The sequence below is a fragment of the Mauremys mutica genome, chromosome 8, assembly GCF_020497125.1.
Source record: "Mauremys mutica isolate MM-2020 ecotype Southern chromosome 8, ASM2049712v1, whole genome shotgun sequence".
In the NCBI taxonomy this organism is placed as follows: Eukaryota; Metazoa; Chordata; order Testudines; family Geoemydidae; genus Mauremys; species Mauremys mutica.
In genome coordinates this window covers 10,706,376-10,727,407 of record NC_059079.1, presented here as the reverse complement: position 1 = coordinate 10,727,407, position 21,032 = coordinate 10,706,376, and the positions used below count along the sequence as shown (strand labels likewise).

The 21,032-nt window shown below is 41.7% G+C and overlaps 1 protein-coding gene across 4 annotated transcripts in view; it reads left to right on the top strand.

The window, feature by feature from the left end:
* Positions 1-21,032, top strand: part of ORC1 (origin recognition complex subunit 1) — a 32,116-nt gene that overhangs the window by 9,608 nt on the left and 1,476 nt on the right. For all 4 annotated transcript variants that reach the window (XM_045028647.1, XM_045028650.1, XM_045028648.1 and 1 more), the window contains 11 exons: positions 1,731-2,016; positions 3,429-3,539; positions 3,651-3,755; positions 6,028-6,229; positions 7,532-7,638; positions 10,932-11,033; positions 11,624-11,795; positions 14,386-14,493; positions 16,546-16,695; positions 18,502-18,621; positions 20,322-20,488. In XM_045028647.1, coding sequence (XP_044884582.1) covers positions 1,731-2,016; positions 3,429-3,539; positions 3,651-3,755; positions 6,028-6,229; positions 7,532-7,638; positions 10,932-11,033; positions 11,624-11,795; positions 14,386-14,493; positions 16,546-16,695; positions 18,502-18,621; positions 20,322-20,488 — 1,630 coding nt within the window. The remainder of the gene's footprint in view (positions 1-1,730; positions 2,017-3,428; positions 3,540-3,650; positions 3,756-6,027; positions 6,230-7,531; positions 7,639-10,931; positions 11,034-11,623; positions 11,796-14,385; positions 14,494-16,545; positions 16,696-18,501; positions 18,622-20,321; positions 20,489-21,032) is intronic.

Here is a 21,032-nt window from a genome sequence, read left to right as displayed (position 1 = left end):
AGATCTTTGGAATGATTGTCCCTCTTCTTTCTTTGATCAGTGGAATAGTAAACATTGACACTTAAACTAGCCTCTTTAGGCTTCAGAGTTAATGCCCCACAGAGGTGCAAACTTTATTTATCTTGCATGTTGCTGCTGTTTCAGGTAGTCCAAAGGCTCAGCCGTTGCATTCTGTTAATGTAATAATAGTTAAATTTGCAACAATAGGGGCTAGAGATGTAATCTGAGTTTTAAATAAAATATGATGTATTGCAGCACAGATTCCATGTGTGACAGAAAAGTGCTGGTTTGCCAAGCCCAATTTGAGCCATGTGCTTTAATGGGATGTCGCCTGGGGTATCCATTTAATAATAAATTTCAGTGACTGCTGCTCAGTTAAGAGAAATTTTTGCTAACACTTCCTAAGTGGAGAAGGATTAGCCAGTGCTGAAGTTAGTGTGGTGGTCCATTGTGGGATTCCATGTTTGTGTCTCAATGATTCTATATCAAATGTGCTCAGTTTACAAGCAAAACTTATTTCCAACTGGCAGTCCTGGAAACTCAGTCTGGGATCTGAGTCAAGCTGGGTTCTTTCCTTCTCTCATATCATTACCAATGATAAAAGTTCTGTAGGCCAGCCTTTGTCCTTAGTAATGTCCTTGTGCATTCCCTGGAGTCTTGCATACACTTGCAGAAGTTCAAATAATTAATCTTTGTAAACAGTTTTATAACTTTAATAAACTTTTATAAGCAGTTTTGTTTGCACAAGAAGGAATTAAATTCAGCTCCCTCCTCTCTCAGCTGTGTTGGCTATGCATGGATAACAAATAAGCAGCATTAAAAACATATTTTAATTACTGTAGCAAGTAGGATGTCTCAGTTCACGTGTGGGGGAGCAAATCTGCTAACTAAGAAGGTGCAATTTTCATGTCACTTTTCAAGAGCAAAAGAATGCTTTGGCTCAGGAATTATATAGGTTTGGATGGAATTATAAAGCTCTAGTTGCTTTTTAATACAGAAGTTGCAAAACAAAAAAAAGTGCAGAGAAAATTAATTGGTCTGATAAGCATAGTATTTTTGTTTTAATGACCTTTGTAAATTAGGGCCATTATTTAAAGGGGATGATAAACTGTCTGTAGGAGTACTAAGAGAGAGATCCCTTTTAATTTCAAAGGTACTGGTTTGAGGTTGCTGTAAATCATGCAATGCTCCTGCTATGTTGGTGATTGTAAAATATGTACATCATCTGTTAAGCGGGAGTGTGGGGCAATGGATCAGCCAGCACATACACATTGTTGGTAATGTCCTTGCTCCGATGTCTCTTCTGTTATGAAGAGTAGAGTAGGTACTTCAGTAGACACCGAGGGCCAGATTATTCCAGTCTACTGGTTAAGCATACATTTAGGTGGCTACTTTGCATTATGGCCTGGCTAGATAAGAGACTGTTTAGCTATGTATGTGTATTCTTGATTGCACACATACATCTAGATGTTCATCTTAGCGCTAGTTTGCATGTGAGCTTATGCTTGGGAGAGGGGGAATTTGGGGCTTGAAAATTCAGACCCTAAATCTGTGTTCCATCTCACAAAGGAAACGTTTTTCCAATTAAATAGTTCAATTATTCATCCTCCATCATGTAACCCTAAACAGCAGTTAGATTTTATACGCCATGAGTGGCTTGGTAGCTAAGAGTTAACCAAATCAGTCATTTTAAAATTTGATGACCTTTTATCATTTTGTTTGGTTTTTAGGTCCTACGAAATCTAGAAACAAACTCACGGGAGGCGATGTATTAGAACTCTTGGGTGATGACTGTGATGCTTTGGAACCATCAGCTACCAAGAGAAAGGTGACATTCACTAAGATTTTGGGCTCACCTCCAAAAATATCTCGCACCAATGGTGAGTCAGACTCACCACTGGGTATCAGGGGAGACTGGTCTAAGCTAGCTGAAACAATAAGGATAGCTCCCTACAGAAGGGGCCAAGATTCCAGCCCGAAAGCCAAGAATCTTGATGGGAAAGACGATGACACGTGGTAAGTGGCTGCATTGTTCTAACGCATCTTTGACTGGCGCCCCTCTTCTTTGTATCTTGTTTCCCCTTTTTTAAAATAAATCATTCTCTTGAAGCAAGATATTATCAAAGATCCTGCAGGAAAGAGCAGGTGCTTCCTGCAAAGATGTCACTGGTTAATAGTAGATGTTCACTTCACTTTCTTTTACAGCAAATTGGGGGAATGCAAAAAAGCACACAGTGAGAGATGAAATATTGGATATGAGTGGTGGTAACTCAGTATTCAGTGCACGTCCAAAAATACTTATTTTCAACCTAACACTTTTAATATTGGGATTTTGGGAAGACTTTTTAGCTTTTATTTTCTTTTCAAAATTGATTGCTATTTCCTCTATCTGCTTGGAGTAGTGGGGAAAGCTCTACCATATTTTATTTTGCTCCCATTATTCCCTGCCCTCCTACTCAATTTTTATTTTAAAAAAATCCCACTTTGAACAATTTTCTGATCATAGGAGAGTACTGACAAAGTCTGTGAAATCCCAAAACATGCTCAAATGCTTTGCCTGCTACGGAAGTAGAAAAGCTTTAATAATTACAAGAGACTCCATGGACCTGGGTTATGGAGGAGCTTCCAAAGCAAAGGGTACATGGAGGGGGAGGAATGTAAGGGGTTTGGAAAATGGGGTTGTGGGCTACACAGGTCAAGATGTTAGAGTGAGAAATGTAGGGGTCCAGGGCAGATATGATGGAAATGCAGAAAGGGTAGGTGGTTTAGTCACATTGACCTTTAGAATCTATACACTGTCATCAGAGACACAAGCCTCCTCCTCTCCTAATCAATTTCCCTTCACTTGATGCATATACACCACACAGCTCTAATATCACCCTATGTGTGTAAGCTACACATGTATATAGATCTGCTCAAAGGTAGCCAAGCTATATTGGGCCTCATAAAATTTGTTTTATGAGTCCTTCTCCAGACTTTATGTGCTAATCTATTCATGTTTGTGGCAAATTTAAAAAAAGAAAAGGAAATTGCCACACACAAATCTTAGAAAATGTACTGAGCAAATTATCAGCATAATCACTAAAAATCACAACAAGCAGGAAAAAATTCAGGCCTTCTTTATATTGTACATCATAAAAAAGGGACACATTTTTCTTTACATGTCCTCTTTAAAGAAGTGTTAATATGGAACAAACATTTGATGGAACTGTGATCTAAAGTCTCTTGGTCACACAGCGTTGGTGTGCTGTTAAATGTTTGCAGTGTTGTACGCTCAGAGTCTGCAATGTAGTGGAATTAAGAAATCTAAAAGAATAAAGAGGTATCTGCAATGAATTAAAGCAAGCGATTCACCTCAATATGGCCCATCATCTAATGGGCAAGTTGTATTTGTAATGCTATAGATAGATGTCCCTTTTTTTCATCAGGCATTTGAACGGTAGAAATGAAGAAGAGGAAACTGAGGAGAGAGCCAGAGAATCCAGAAAAACAACCAAACGAGCAGCTACTTCTAAGAGCAATTCTAAAAGCGACACAAAGTAAATCCTGATATTCAAATGATGTTCACATGTCTTATGTTCACTTATTCCGAGAGTGATTTTTGGGTCACTTGACATAAAGTGATACAAATAGCCTTGTTCTTTCTCTAGTTTAGCTGAAGAGCAAGAGCTGATGACCAGGAGTCCAGTGGTGATCCCACGTTCTCACAGGAAATGTGTGCAGAAGACTACTGCTCGCATTGCAGAGCAACTCCAGTAAGTTTTCTCCATTGTGTCTTAGTCAGATTACCATTGGTGGCTTGCAGCCCTGGGCGTTCACCGAGTCTAATGTTGAAATGCAAGTCAAGTGAATCTCATTCATGCAAGGAAATTCTTTGTGTGATTGCTAGGCAAATTGTTTGCAAAATAAAGCAAATACTTCCATCCTTTAATTAAAAGTAAAGTGAAAGGTAGAAACATTGTTTGTACCCATTACTGTTGTTCTATGATGTATTAAGACAGACTTGTTGTTTTTTCCCAAAAATGCTTTCTGCATCTTGTTAATTGGGATTTGTTGTGTCCACTCTTCTTGCTGGTGGATTCTTGGGCCTGGTCTACACTGGGGGGGGAGGGGAGAATCAGTCTAAGGTACGCAACTTCAGCTACGTGAATAGCGTAGCTGAAGTCAAAGTACCTTAGCTCGAATTACTTACCCGTCCTCACGGCGCGGGATCGACGTCCGCCACTCACTCCGGTGGAGTTCCGGAGTCGACGGGAGCGCGTTCGGGGTTCGATATAGTGCGTCTCATCTAGACGCGATATATCGAACTCCGAGAAATCGATTGCTACCCGCCGATCCGGCGGGTAGTGAAGACGTACCCTTGGAGAGGTGAGGTGAAATGGTAACATCACCAATGGCTGAAGCCTGAGTGACAGTTTTTCTAGTTCTCATCTGAGTGGGAGAGGGGTCTTGAGTCCTATCCATGGTGCAACTTTTAGTTTAGTTTGTAACCTGGTAGTTACCAGGCCAGTGGTCTCTAAATAGGTTTATGTTCACATTTTATATAAAAAACTCAGTTAGTAACTGAGGACTAACAGTGTTCACCCCCAGAGCACTACCAGTTCTGCATGCTTTTTTTTTTTTTTTTGGCAGTTCAAACAGCACTCTCTGTGCCTGTGTACCCAGTTGGACAAGTCCTCCTCCTCCTTCCCCCACAATCTAGTACCCTGCCCCGTATGCAGATGCTGCTGCTCTGTATGTGCATCCATCATGCACTATTTTCCCAGAATCCAGTGAATTAAGGGTTAGACAGCATAGTAGGTTTGGATGTGCACAGTTGCAATAGCAAGATCTCTGCTGTGTGAACAGTTGATGGTGCCATTAAGTGGTTACAAAATCATAGTTAAGTGATGTAGTGCAGACTGGCCTTATTAGCTGTCCTGATAGGAGCAAAACCTGATGTTCCTGATATTACCAATAGGAAAAAAAACAACAAGGTCATCTTCACACATCAGAAAAGAGGAGTAGGAAGGGGCACAAACTTAATTTTTCTTTACAGTTTGTCTTTTAATATACAGATAAAATAAATATGGTGTGGACTGTATCTTCTGTTTTAACTTGCAAATAAACAAAAAGATTTGGTTCTATTTTAGGATTTTATATTGCAGTGCATCACCATAATATTTGAACACTGTCCATGTAAAATGATAATAGCAGTCCCTAGTGGGGTTTGTGAGGTCACTTTTTGCATGTTGGTGTAAAAATTCTGCTTGAGGCATCTGGAGTGAATACGGTCTTTCTAAAGTTAAAAATAAACTAGAAGGGAGAGGAGGCTGTCTTTATACATCATCAAAGGAGCAATAAAAAACACAGATGCAAGTGCTTCACATTAATGAGTACTATAGAACTGCCATCCATATGGGGTAGTCAGACGACCACTATTAATGTTAGCCAATGGATGCCTTCACTAGTGAATAGATTTCTCCTCGAAGGCTGTCAAACACTGGGTCTGATGAATTGGAAGTAGGCTCTCTGTGGGCCAGGACTGAGTCTGTTTATTGCCCACTTGTTCGGGTACCTATGACTAGTAGTAGCAAGTTAGTCTGTAGTGTATACAGAGTTCTGTCCCAGACGCTGACAACAGAAACAACCCAGATGATGTTAACTACTATTACAAGTCTTTAAATACTGACACTTGAGCGTCTAGAAGCAAAGTGGTAATAGCAAGAAGTTCAACTGCAGCCTCAGAGCAACAAACACGAGTATACAGTATGCAGGACTTAATAACGCGATACTTACCCTTGATGATCAGTAAACTGACTTTTCTTAAACCAGCCTAGCATAATGGCCATGGAAAATTTACAAGGGCAGGTATAAAATCTTTGCCTGTTCATTACCATGATAATTAGAGAAACAAAACAATACACAAACTTCTCTTATCAAATAATTATTCCCAGGTGACTGAAATATTGTGCTGCTGTTTTTAAACTGTCATTAGATATTCCTTGTTTGGTTTTTCCAAATCCTCAGTCTGTTTTTCTTTTTTAGTTTTTTAAATATATCTGAGCAGGATCGGGAAGATGACTACCTGCCTAGCATAGACTTCTCTGATTCCAGTAGCAGTGAGGAAGAAGAGAACATGGTGCCCTGTACACCCAAAAGGAAAATGAGATCAAGCACCACACTAAGGACCCCAAAATCTTTGAGGAAACCCTCTGATATCACCCCTGCTAAGACCCCCAGAAAAACTGTAAGATTCCTGGAGGCCATTGGCCTGAAAAACATTTGCTCTGGGTTTTGTTAGTTCTAACTAAGACATTTGTTTCATCTGAGTGTTTCATGCATGTATACCAGGGGTCGGCAACCTTTCAGAAGTGGTGTGCTGAATCGTCATTTATTCACTCTAATTTAAGGTTTCACGTGCCAGTAATACATTTTAACGTTTTTAGACGGTCTCTTTCTTTAATATATACTAAAACTATTGTTGTATGTAAAGTAAATAAGCTTTTAAAATACTTAAGAAGCTTCATTTAAAATTAAATTATAATGCAGAATCCCCCGGATCGGTGGCCAGGACCCGGGCAGTGTGAGTGCCACTGAAAATCAGCTCGTGTGCTGCCTTCGGCACTCGTGCCATAGGTTGCCTACCCCTGATGTATGCCAAGGTGAACAAAGCATGCGAAACATAATTCAGCAGGTATCTTATATGTTGTGCCACTATAAATCAGAAGAGGCCAGCCTTAGAGGAGGAAATGTTTTGGACTGGAAGTGAAAGATAAGTTATAGATGTGCATGTTATCCTATTTTATGGATTATGCCTCTGCTTCCTGAAACAAAATAGAAATGAAGTCCTTTGTTACTAACGCCTAAAATCAATGTTTCTCAAATTGTGGATCAGGACACAGGTCCCTGGCTGATGGTAGATAGAATAGAAAAATCTTGAGTAGGGAGGTGGTCTATGAAAGAATCTTTCTTTGAAAAAGTGATGTACAAAATAGTTGAAGAATCCCACCTTAAACTATTAAAACAAACTATTTAAATCTATTTGTCACCATTGATGGTGTTCTGTGTTTATACAGTGCCTAACAGTGGGGTCCTGATTGGTTACTGGTTCTTCTAGGCACTATGGTAATACAAATAATTGAGGTGCTGCTTGTTTGCTTTGTTTTTCAGTTGGACACTGAAATTAGACAGGAGAGTCACTGCCTATTCAGTCTCTCTGGTTCTTGTGGTTTTATAGCACCGCAAAGGGGATTGTTTAAATTTAAAAACTCATGAGATGCTTAAAAGTTTCATGGGATTTTTTTATTGAGTTTCAAATATCCCCCTTTTAAAATAACATTTAGGCGTTTTTTGTTTTTTTTATGTCTAAATCTTTGTCAAATATCCTTAATAAAGTCCAGCTCTCGCCTCACTTTCACACCCTGAAATCCTCAAATGATCTTTTAGTATAAACAATCTTTTGCAAATGTAGACAGAAGATTGTCTCTAATATAAATACATCTAATACTATGCAGAACCTACTTCTGAGGATTTTGACTTTTCTCTGCAGCCTGAGCCAAGAACCCCCAAGACGCCCCAAAATGCTACTCCCAGAATTCCCATTCGAAACCAAGCAACAGAGAAACCAGCCAATGTGCTAGAAGAGGCCCGATTAAGGTAAAGTGTAGCAGAGGGATTATCCTGTTTGTTCCTCATTTCTCTGTGGAAGAGAGGGTAACACCGAGGAAATGCCACCTTTGCTTTATTCATGTGGGGTAAAGGCACAAATGCTATTTCCAAGCTAAGGGTTTCTTCAAGAACTGGCAATAGCAGAAGCATCCTTGGTTCAGAGACTAAGGGCAGGAATACTCTTCAGGATTAAAAACATTTAGACTGGTCTATGCATACTAAGGGCTTGTCTACACTGGCAATTTTACAGCATTGCAATTTTCTCGCTCAGGGATGTGAAAAAACACCTGAGCGCAGCAAGTTGCAGTACTGTAGCACCAGCGTAAACAGTGCCCCAGCGCTGGGAGCCGCGCCCCTCGTTGAGGTGGTTTTTTTTAGAGTGCTAGGAGAGCTCTCTCCCAGCGCTGCGCCGCGACCACACAAGGCACATTAAAGTGCTGCCAGTGTAGATTAGCCCTAAGTTTAGGTTTCTGGATATGTAAATTTTCCTCCAGCATTTTAGCTTCTCAACAATATTAATTACTAAAGGTACGTCTACACTATGGGACTATTCCGAATTTGCATAAACCGGTTTTGTAAAACAGATTGTATAAAATCGAGTGCGCGCGGCCACACTAAACACATTAAATCGGTGGTGTGCGTCCACGGTCCGAGGCTAGCATCGACTTCTGGAGCGTTGCACTGTGGGTAGCTATTCCGTAGCTATCCCATAGTTCCTGCAGCCTCCCCCGCCCCTTGGAATTTCCGGGTTGAGATCCCAGTGCCTGATGGGGCAAAAATCATTGTCATTGTCGCGGGTGGTTCTGGGTAAATGTCGTCAGTCACTCCTTCCTCTGGGAAAGCAACGGCAGACAAGCATTTTGCGCCTTTTTTCCCTGGATTGCCCTGGCAGATGCCATAGCATGGCAATCATGGAGCCTGTTTTGCCTTTTGTGACTGTCACCGTATGTGTACTAGATGCCGCTGACAGAGGCGATTCAGCAGCGCTACACAGCAGCATGCTTTTGCTTTTGCATGACAGCAGAGATGGTTACCAGCCATACTGCACCATCTACCAATCCATAAATTGGTAAAAAGATGATCATGGCTACCAGTCGTTTTGCACCATTTGCTGCTGTCATAAGTGCCCCTGGCTGCTCTTAGCCAGGGGCGCAAAAGCCAAAATTGGGAATGACTCCCTGAGTCAATCCCTCCTTTTTGGTATCTAAAAATAGAATCAGTCCTGCCTAGAATATGGGCAAGTGTACTAGAGAACCACTGTATCAGAGAGCACAGCTGCTCTGTGTCAGATCCTGCAGAAATTATGAGCTGTATGCTATTCACAGGGGGTGCTCCTGCAACAACCCCACCTGTTGATTCCGTTCTTCCCCCAGCCTTCCTGGGCTACCGTAGCATTGTCCCCCCACTTGTGTGATGAAGTAATAAAGAATGCAGGAATAAGACACACTGACTTGTTAGTGAGAAATGAGTGGAAGGCAGCCTCCAGCTGCTATGATAGTCCAGACAGGACAGTAAGGAGTGTGGAGGAGAGGAGCCCAGCATCCCTCTGCTAGTCCAGGGGCAATTGAATCTTTTTTTTACACATGAAGGGTGGGGGCTGACAGAGCTCAGCCCCCTGTTGCTATGATGACGATGGTTATCAGCCATACTGCACCATCTACCAGGAAAAATTAGGGCCAGGCGCCCTTGATCGACCTGACGGATGCTAGTCAGCATGGTTACCAGCCCTTTTGCACTGCCCCATGTGCCAATAGGCTGATGATGAGGACGGGTACCAGTCGTTTTGCACCATCAGCCACCCATGGCGGGGGGGAGCAAGGATGTTAGTGTTCAGTGCTGCAGCATCGCGTCTATCTGCAGCATTCAGTAAAGATAGGGTGACATGTAAAAGAGTCAAGAGAGGATTGTTTTCCCTTTCACTTCTGGGGGTGGGTGGGGGGGTGCGTAAATTGCCGAGCTATGCCCTGACCCACCGCGGACACTGTGTTTGACCCTAGAAGCATTTGGAGCTCAGCCAAGAATGCAAATGCTTTTCAGAGAGACTGCAGGAACTGTGGGATAGCTTGAGTCCTCCAGTCCATGAGCGTCCATTTGATTCCTTGGCTTTCCGTTACGCTTGTCACGCAGCAGTGCGCTGAGTCCCTGCTATGGCGTCTGTCTGGAGATTTTTTAAAAATGTTTTTTAATTCGTCTTCTGTAACGGAGCGCTGATAGAACAGATTTGCCTGCCCTTACAGCAATCACGTCCGCATGGTCCATGCGGGAGCTCTTTCTTTATTTTGATTTTTAACTGCATCGCCACACGTGCTGATCGGAGCTCCACGCTGGGCAAACAGGAAATATTCAAAAGTTCGCGGGGCTTTTCCTGTCTACCTGGCCACTGCATCCGAGTTCAGATTGCTGTCCAGAGCGGTCAGTGGTGCACTGTGGGATACCGCCCGGAGGCCAATACCGTCGATCTGCGGCCACACTAACCCTAATCCGATATGGTAATACCGATATTAGCGCTACTCCTCTCGTTAGGGAGGAGTACAGAAACCGGTTTAAAGAGCCCTTTATACCGATATAAAGGGCCTCTTAGTGTGGACGGGTGTGGCGTTAAATCGGTTTAATGCTCCTAAAACCGGTTTAAACGCGTAGTGTAGACCAGGCCTAAGATCCCTGAGCTACAGAAATTGGTAGCAATATTTATTTTACTCTGCACAATGCTAGAGAATCAATGGGTTTCTCCTAGCTTCTGCAGGGCACTTACACACTGGCTCCCATTAGTGGAAAAAAACACTAGTTACTGGTTTGAGTTCTACATGCTCCATTGAAATAAATGCTTGTAAGATTGGCTGTGTCTTTCTCTCAACTCCTTCCCTTTACTTGACTCTCTCACCCCCAATACTTCCTGTTATCAGGTTCCCCTATTCCTTCATTCTTTCCTTTTTGTGATTTTTTTGTAATTTTGTCTGGGCAAGCAGTAGATGAATCTTCCTGACTTTTGCACATCCGTGCTGTTTGCTTGCGGAGATCAGAGCATGTGGTATCTGGAAGTTTCGGGAGAACATATGTGAAGGCTAGGTTAAGGTCACTTTCTATAAGACTTAAGGTTCCTTTTAAAACAAAAACAAAAAATAAACCAAGCACTCTTACAGTGTAAGGCAGATTCAAAGTATCTATATGTATTTGTGTGTGTAGGAAGAGGGGGATTCTTCCCACTTGCCTTTCTGCAAGTTGGAGCGTTGAAAATTCTAAAATCTTGACTAGTGTGTTTTTCTTTTTTGTTTCAATCTAAGGCTGCACGTTTCCACCATCCCAGGTTCCTTGCCTTGCCGAGAAGAGGAGTTCCAGGATATCTATAATTTTGTAGAAAGCAAACTTATTGATGGAACAGGAGGGTGAGTTGTCTCATGGCCTACTTCTGTATACAGTTTGGAGGTTGGTCAGAGGCAGCTATTAGCACTTCAGCAGGCTGTTTGGGTAAATAGAGAGAAATTTTATTCCACTGAAATGCAATTTGGGAAAGGAAAGGAGGCAGTAAACCACCCAGATCATGTTTGTCTGTGGCAGAAGAGCAGCAGTAGTGTGACATCTAATCTTTCTGAACAAGTTATTCCCAGTTTGTTGAAATTCATATAATCCTAGCAGTGTTTTGCTTTTGACTCTACTTGATACAAAACTCTCCTGCAGTCTTTCTGCTTACTCAGATTTCAACTAAAGACTAAGATATCTTTCCCAGCACATCTGAAATTGACTAGATAATTTTTTTTGCCTGTTCTATAGAAGTAGTTATAACTCATATAATCTTTATGACCCTGCTGTTAGGCAGGCAAATGTTATCCGCAATGTGCAGATAGAAAAGCTGAAGTTTAGGGACTTCCCAAAGGCAACAAAAAGGAGTCATTTTCAAAGACGGGTTTAGAATTTGGGAGTTCTCAGTCCTGTGTGCAGATCACTGGGATCATGAATGGATCCTCTCCTGTTTCAGGTGTATGTACATTTCTGGGGTTCCTGGAACAGGCAAAACAGTAACTGTTCATGAAGTAATTCGTTGTCTCGAACAAGCAGCAGAAAATGATGAGCTGCCATCCTTCCAGTTCATAGAAATCAATGGCATGAAGCTGACTGACCCTCACCAGGCCTATGTGCAAATATTACAGGTGAGCAAGGCCTCTCTGACATATCCCTTATATGAAGGGAAATTGAACTCCTGTCACTTTCTCAGATCCCTATGCCCAGCCCTACGTGAGCCATAACTCTAACACATCCCAGCAGTCCTCTCAAGGAACAGCATGCTTTTCTCCTAGGACAGACTTGTAAAGTGATCTTATTTTGGAGATTCCTGCTATTAAGGCTGGAGAGATTGTTCCTTGAGTACTTTGATGTATTGAACTTCACCAAGGCAGCAGCACCAAGGAAATCAGGTTTTATAACATCAGTTCCTTTAAAAAAAATTACAAAGTAGATTCCTGATTTCCCCCCCCCCCCCCCCCCCCCCCAAAAATTCTTTGTGCATGCTTGCCTGTGCGTCTGAAAGTGCTGAGCTGAGAATACTAGAGGCCACTCTAGCAACAGAATAGTTACCTAAAAGTGACAGACCTGATTGTCAGGGCTAAACCATGGTGGCAAAGAGGAACTGCCTCTGTGGATCATACAGTATTTTCAGTCTCCCTGACAAGTTAATCCTTAGTATCTCTCCTGAAGCTGCCACAAATGCTGCCAGTTGAGAGGGAAAGTATTTTATTGTGTGGACACCAGTCTTCTAGGAACTGGACTGAGACCACTAAATAGCCATCAATGGTAACAAGTCATGGCCTCTGTCAATCTAGGCTGTCAAACCAGTGCTAGAAATGAAAGATTCTGTGTTCCATTACTAGTTTTCTGAAACATCAGTTCCTTCTCTTGCAAGATTCCTGTTCCTAATTAAAGTTCAAGGTTGCATTTGCCTTGGGGCTGGTGGTATTGGCTGAGCTACAAATGTTTCTATGCTAACGTAAGAGAGGTATTTGTTGTGGGGGAAGTGTGCAGGTGTAAGGCAGTGGTGAGAGGAGTGCAGAAAGTGGCTGCTGTAGCCCTGGCCCTCTGCTCTGCAGCACAATGAAACCAAGTTCCATGGCAAGCACCTCTCAGTTCCAAGGTACTTTTTTGCCATATGATATTTATCCTCCCAACTCTGACAAAAACACACACAGCTATGGATCACTGTAGAAAATGCTCACTGATGTAAAATTGGTCAAGGATTATTTTCAACAATGATTAGTTTTGACAATAGGGCATCTTCACTGCTTTCCATAAGGCTGGTTTCTGTCATCCTCACCATTTGTGATGTTATGCAGGCATCCCAGCTTAGAACATCCTTCCTCTCCCCTGGGTTCCAGGCAAGGGGAGCTTGTAGCCAACTTAAACTACTCATCTTTCTGGTTCCCCGGGCCTTGACTGCTGCACTGCTCTCCAGGCAGCTCAGCCAGCCAACATACACTTCTGATTCCAGCTACTTCCCTGGCTGAGAGCTTGTCCAGCTCTGGTTCCCTGACCTGCTGCTATATGGCTCCATGGAACAGTGCCGGGAACAAGCACTGTAATCTTTTGACTCTCCCTTTTGAGGAAAGCAACAGGCAGCTACCAGCAGGTTTTGGCAGAGATCAGGGAGTGAGAAAACAGAACTTCAGGCCTCATGCTGTAGCGAAATGACAAATTCTGTGGCAAAAATACTGAATTCCATGGCATCTTGGGAAAATGCAAAATTCCATAGCAGTGGAATCATGGAGTCCATGGGACCTGATTCAGATAACCAAGGGAGTACACACCTCTCAATTGTTGTTTCAGGCTGTCTTCAAATTGAGGAAGAAAATAATGCATTGATTTACATTCTATGTTTTCGAGGTTACCTTTGCAATCCTCAGTCCTAGAAATAATTTTTTAAAATGAAAGCTGATATTCTGGAGCACAGTTCTGCAGCAAGTGGTGAATTCTGCAGTCATAGAAATCGTAGTGCCCTGGCTTATAATGTACGTTCTTCTCCCTTCCACACTTTATATGCCCCTTCCTAACAATCATGTTTACCTGGTTTTCCTGTACCCGCATGACTCTGAACTTGTTGGCTATGTGACTGGTATGTATGTGATGTAATTCTGAAATGGTCACACTGATTCCTATGAGCCTCAACAGCTGCAGAGGAAAAGCTATAATATGGACAGCAGTTGACATTATTACCTCTTGCTTTATAGATCAGTTCAGAAGTAAACTTGGAGAAAGATTAGACAGAAGAGTAAATTATTCAGTCCAAGGTCTTTTTGGCTATACATAAATTCTTTAATATGGACCTGAGATTGCTGGAGTCAGATAAGTTATTCTTGCAGCTGATTTGGGCTGGCAGCAGGACTTTCTTATTTCAGGGTCTCTGTGAAGCCCTCTTCAAGTGTGTCTGCTTATATATTTCTAAGACAGTCTTCAAGGGTTTGTTGCAAGATCTCTATTTGAACAAGCCACCGTGACCATTATGACCTTTTTAACTAGGTCTTTCCTGATTCCTCGTCTTTTCCTTTATGTCCAGTTTTTGGTAGACCGAGTTGTCTTTTTGAGGGCTTCTGAGCCCAGTTCTGTTGTGTTAATGTGATGTGTGTGTGTGTCTGTGTGGTGTTCAGCTACTTGGTGATGTGCAGTAGACAGATGTCAAACAGACTAAGAATTAGACCCCTGGGTATTGGACTACAGAGTGATTAATCTTGTGTACTGTTTAATCTCATTCAGCTACTGACAGGTCAGAAGGTGACAGCAACTCATGCTGCAGAGCTGTTGGCAAAGCTATTCAGCACACCAGGGCCAAAGAGGAAGACCACAGTGCTGATAGTGGATGAGGTGAGGAGAAGTGTCCCACACCCCGTTTACCCTAATATCACAGGGAGTGGGTATTTTGGGGGCTAGACGGGAATGCAAGGGGGATTATCAAATGGCCTGTACATGTTTTAAAATTAGGAGATGGGGGGAGATTTAAGGCACCAAAATGAATCTTTTAGGCAAACCTATGAAACTGAATGTACAGAATGAGCCTTTCTGCAGCCATAGTAGGTTAGACTAGTGAGAGCACATTATAACTGTGCTCTGTGTTGGCTTCTGCTTCGCTTCTAGGTACAATTTGAGGAGTTAGTTACAGTCTCTAAAGCCCTTAAAATAGACTGGGATTCGGCTACATTAGAGGCTGCCTCTTGTCTGGGTGTTTTCTTCTTACTGTGAGAGCAAATTCAGTAATGTTATGGGGACACTGTGTCCTAGTTTGCAAACCTTCTGCAAATGCGTACTATGAGAAGTAATGACAAACTAATAAACCACACTGGGTTCCAGGACCTTACTCAGATGCACGAGCATCTTGTCCTATAAACCTATTACTAATAGTAGAATTAGTATTACAGCAGCACCTAGAGATTCCAGCTGAGACTGGATTCAATGTACAAGTTCTTAGTAAAAGACAGTCCCTTCCCTGGAGAGCTTAAAGTCTAAATATATGAGACAGATAAAGGGTGGAAGAATGGAAGTAGTAGTATCCCCATTTTACGGATGATGAAATGAGACAAGATCACTCACCAAAGGCTCCTAAGCAAAGTAAGCAGCCGGGAATATGAGTGATTGTCCTCTCATGGATCAGTAACTGGTTAAAAGATAGGAAACAAAGGGTAGGAATAAATGGTCAGTTTTCACAGGGGAGAGAGGTAAATGACGGGGTCCCCCTGGGATCTGTGCTGTTCAACATATTCATAATTGATCTGGAAAAAGGGGTAAACAGTGAGGTGGCAAAGTTTGCAGATGATACAAAATTATTCAAGATAGATATGTCCAAAGCGGACTGCGAAGTTACAAGGGGAGACCTCAAAACCGGGTTACCTGGGCAACAAAATGGCAAATGAAATTCAATATTGATAAATGCAGAATAATGTACATAGGAAAACATAATCACAACAAAATGATGGGGTCTAGCTATTACCATTCAAGAAAGTGATCTTGAAATCATTCTAGATAGTTACCTGAAAACATCTGCTCAATATGCAGCAGTAGTCCAAAAAACCTAACAAAGTTAGGAACCATTAGGAAATGGATAGATAAGACAGAAAATATCATGCCACTATATAAATCCATGATATGCTCCCACCTTGAATTCTGCTTGCAGTTCTAGTTGCACCATCTCAAAAAGATATATTAGAATTGGAAAAAGTAAAGAGAAGGCAGCAAAATTAATTAGGGGTATGGAGCAGCTAGCATATGAGGAGAGATTAAAAAGACTGGGACTGTTCAGCTTGGAAAAGAGACAACTGAGGGTGGATATAATGTGATTTTGTGGACCTCTGAATGATGTGGAGAAAGTGAATAAGGAAGTGATGTTTACCCCTTCAGATAACACAAACCAGGGGTCACCCGATGAAATTAATAGGCAGCAGGTTTAAAACAAACATAAAGAAGTACTTCTTCAGACAACGCACAGTCAAAGGCCAAAAGTATAAGTGGTTCAAAAAAGAATTAGATAAGATTATGGAGGATAGGTCCATCAATCGCTATTAGTCAAGATGGTCAGGAATGCAACAGCATGCTCTGGGTGTTCCTAAACCTCTAACTGTTAGAAGCTATAACTAGACAACAGGGGATGGATCACTCGATAAATTGCCCTGTTCTATTCGCTCTCCGTGAAGCATCTGGCAGTGGCCACTGTCAGTGAACAGATATTGGGCTATGTGGAGCATTGGTCTGATCCAGTATGGCTGTTCTTATGAGACGGAGATGTGAAATGACCCAGATCATATAGGAAGTCTGTGGCAGAGCCAGATATTGAACTACCTCTCCTGAGTCTTTATCAAGTGTCTTAACCACAAGACCATCCTTCCTTTCCAATTAACATCTGTCTCCTTTCTCTCCTGGGTCCAGCTTGACCTCCTGTGGACCCGAAAGCAGGATGTGATGTACAATCTATTTGACTGGCCAACCCAAAAGCAAGCCAAGCTGATCATCCTGGCCATCGCTAACACCATGGATTTGCCGGAGAGGATCATGATGAACAGAGTTGCTAGTAGGCTGGTATGTCCTGACAGCTTTGTTGCTACGCTGAGAGGTGATATGGGGAGATTAGAAGTGCAGGAGCCAGCTATCTAATTAGAGGCTATATCAAGAAGGGGAGCCCTTTGTATTCTTTCTTGTCAGGATGAATTGGGGAAATTGGAGCCAGATGACTATAAAATTTGCAATTATACATATTAGGATTTGAATAATTACATGTCATACTTCACTGGGTAAACTGATTGCCCCAGGGTCTGAGAAAATTCCTTTGCTACTCATCCCCATCACATCATTGCACTATGACTTATTGCCTTTCTCTGAAGTATAAGGTGTTGCGTACTTCGGGACAGAATATTGGACACGGTCTGATCCAGTGCGTAACAAATTATATTTTCCTAACCATATTTTAAATGCTGTTCAGAAAAGTCACTTGGAAAAATGGTACCAGGGTTGCAGATCGATTCCTTTGGTGACTTTCCGATCTCAGTTTACAAATACAATTATTTTTTCTAAATGCCTGGCCTGCAAACTGAACCTGGGATCTGAGAGTCCACTGATTATTTCTATTGATCATACATGAGCCAAAAAGTAAAGATTCTGGGTAGTTCTAAATTCTGTTATTGTGGAAAATTGAAGGCAGTAGGTTGCACAGGTGCAACCAAAGGCACAATTTAGCCCTATAGTTGAAATTTAGTTAATTCCATTTATGCCTGAGCCTTAACAGAAGTATCTCACTCCTAATAGTTACTAACTGTCCAGTGATAACAGGAGTACTTTAGTCATGAAAGTCAGCAGTTGAGACTTTGCATGTCTATGTACACACACAGGTATATCTGCTAAGTGAGAAAGGGCTATTTTTACATAGAGTAGAGCCTAGGGTGACCAGACAGCAATCGGGACGGGGGTGGGGGGGTAATAGGAGCCTATATAAGAAAAAGACCCAAAAATCGGGACTGTCCCTATAAAATCAGGACATCTGGTCACCCTAGTAGAGCCTCTTCTTGAGTGATTCTGAGATAAATGGGTGACATTTAAAAGCTTCCTTTACTGGAGCAGCCTGATGGCCCATAGTTTCTGTGCTGGAAACTTGCATTTTGAAAGTAGGTGCTCCTTCTCCTCAAGTTTATTGTGGTGGGGAGAGGCCATGCTGTCATCTCCTCTGGAGAGTTTCACTGGCTTTCCCTTGAGTAGGTGCACTACCTTCTTTTGCATGTATGGTGCAGCAATGATGAAAGTTTTGAACTGGTCTTGGGGGATGAATGGAGAGACTGCCCCCACCGCAGAAGTTGAAAAAGTTATCTGTAGCAAGCCATGCTTGTGAGAAGATTGACAGTGAGCTATTTTGGAATCCATTAATGGGCAGGCCCCAATGTGTGTGAAGGTGATGTAGAACAGCCTCTAAGGGTATGTCTACACAGCAAATAAAAACCTGTGGTTGGCCCATGCCTGCCAACTCAGGATTGCAGCATTTGGGATGTGGGGCTATTTCATTGCTATGTAGACTTCAAGCTCTGGCTGGAGCCCGAGCTCTAGGACCGTCTACGGAGCTCAGGCTCCAGCCTAAGCTCAAAGTCTACACAGCAATGAAATAGTCCCACAGTCCAAGCCCCACAAGCCTGAGTCGGCTGGCGTGGGCTAGCCATGAGATTTTCTTTGCTGTGCAGACGTGATATACTCTACGAGTTTTAATTGGTGAGGAGGGGACACTTTCCTTAAGAGTCAAGAAATGATTTAGACAAGCCCTCCTTGCTGTGAAATTACACAGCATCAATAAATCCATACTGTGTGTTAACAAGTAAATGCTTCTTACTCATTTGTTCTCTGTAGGGTCTCACCAGAATGTCCTTTCAGCCCTACACCTACAAACAGTTACAGCAGATTATCTCATCCAGGCTGAACCACATAAAAGCATTTGAAGAGGATGCAATCCAGCTAGTTTCCAGAAAGGTAAACATAGTACAAGAGTGTGTTATCTGTGTTGCACCATTAAGTGAGGGGGCTAGTGTCAGAGGAGCATAATAGACTGTAGCCAGTAATGGAGAGCAGACCCATCCACATGATTGGACATTTCATGCCAAGGGATGGAGGAGGATGCTGGCACTGTGCCCTCAACAGAGCGGTGTGCAGAGCAGTGCTGTAAGGTGTGATGCTGGAGCAATCTGCTTGCCTGTTCCCTCTTGGTTCAGTAATGTCACACAGTAATGAAGACTAGGAGCATTGCAGTAGGATCCTGATAATACAAAGTGATGAGATGTTATCTTTCTCCAATATTTGACATAATGTGAACTACTGTGTGGCCTTGCAAAAATTAGTCTGATAATCATGATGGAAATATCCAGATCCACCTTCTTCAATTAGATGATATTCAGGCTGCAAAGTACTCCTCACCATTCTCTCTCTCTTATTTGGAACCTGTTGTGCTTCTGGACTGATACACTCCTTGTGATAGGGTCCAATTAACTGATTAATATTTAATTTAGTGTACAAAATTGTATAAATACACTGAAGTCAATAACACTCCAAATTAAGATGTATAAATAGTTTTAAATGTCTCTGCTATTGTATGTTGTTAATATTGATCATTACAATCTTCTTTGAGATGCACATTAGCTCACTAATTCTCACTTTTAATTGCAAACCAATAATTCTCTTTAAAAAACCCACAACCATAATTTACTTCTTGACATGGATTTAATAAGTGTGTAATAGTGAGTGCCTTTTCCTGACTTCATTGCTATTGCAAAACACACTGTAGAGCACACATTAGTATGCTATGAAATAGTCTCACAAATAATTGTCAAAATTAAAAAAAAAAACTAGCTTGGATTTTGGTAAAATGAATAATGTTAATTTTGCAGATTACTCACTAATCTGCAATGGGTCTCCTGGTCAGTGTGATTTTTGAAGAGATTGTGCTCTGTAAAAACAAACACTTCTTATGACCAGATTTTCAAAAGTATTGCTGACTTGTCTCCTGTTGATAACAAGGGGAGCTGTAAGTGTTGAGCACCTTTGAAAATTAAGTCACTACTATATTTCTCTCACACAAATTCTTTCCTGTGTTAAAATGTAAACTACAGATTGGATTTTCAAAAATGCTTAAGGGACTTTCAGTGGGTGATGGGCATGAAACATCAGGCACTTCTGAAAATCCCCCAGCTATATATTTGGGGAAACCCTTTTGCAATGTTCTCCTGCAGTCTGTTAGAAACAACAGATGAGAAGACCAAGCATTACTGAGTGATAAACACTGCTCATGGTATGATTTTTTTCTGGTTAAAAATTGATTATGGGTGAGATTTTCAAAAATTCCCAGTGTTGACCTAACTCTACTCCCATTGAAGTTGGTGGGAATTTTATCATTAACTTTGATGGGTGCAGAGTTGAGCCAATGTAGAGAGGTTTTTAAAAATCATGCCCTCTATGTAGAAATTGTTATACATGTATCTTTACAGCAATTGATGTAATGATTAGATTGGATTTTTGGGTTTGATCAATAAAAGTTACATTTTTAAAACAAGGATCTCTAGGAATGGCTGTCTACAGTGGCACAGCTCTGCTGATTTTAAAAGAACCCTGTCAATTCTTGTTGCTGTTCTTAGCTGCTGGGAAAGTGCTACTAATGATGTGATGCTTTTCCTTTTCAGGTGGCAGCATTATCTGGTGATGCAAGGCGTTGTCTTGATATCTGTAGAAGGTCCACTGAGATCTGCGAGTTCTCAAGCCAGAAAAGTGCCTCTGGACTAGTCAGCATGGCCCATGTAATGAAAGCCATAGATGAAATGTTTTCATCCCCTTATATAAATTCAATCAGGTAAAATTGCAGTTTAGAGGTATCTTCCCATGTTTCCACCCCAATCTCGAGCCCAGTTATATAATTTTTGTTTCTCTGGGAGACTATGTAATATCTGCACTTATATTAAGCACTTTACAAACTTTGTTTCACAGCACCTTTAGGAGGGTAGGAAGCATTCCTCTTTTCCAGATGAAGGTACAGAATAAGTGCTTTGTTGTGGCAAGTGACAGATCTGGGAACAGAATGCAAGAATTCTGATTCCTATTTAAACTGGATTCTTTCTTGAGCATCAAGAAGTTCCGCAGGCCAAATTAGTCTCTCAGTTAAATTTGTGGAGCACAATTGCCTCAGTGCATTTGCACAGGTTGTAACTGACATGAATTTAGAAAGCTGTTCATGAAACTCAAGAAAGGAGAGAACCTGGCTCAGCCTCAGTTCTGCAGAGCTTAATGGGAGAAAAAGAGTATATTTTATTTTAGTCAGTAAAGCAAGCAGATATGACTTGAAGGCAAACATGGAACAGATGCCTTCAGTAAGAAGGTGTCATTTTTACAGAGTAGAA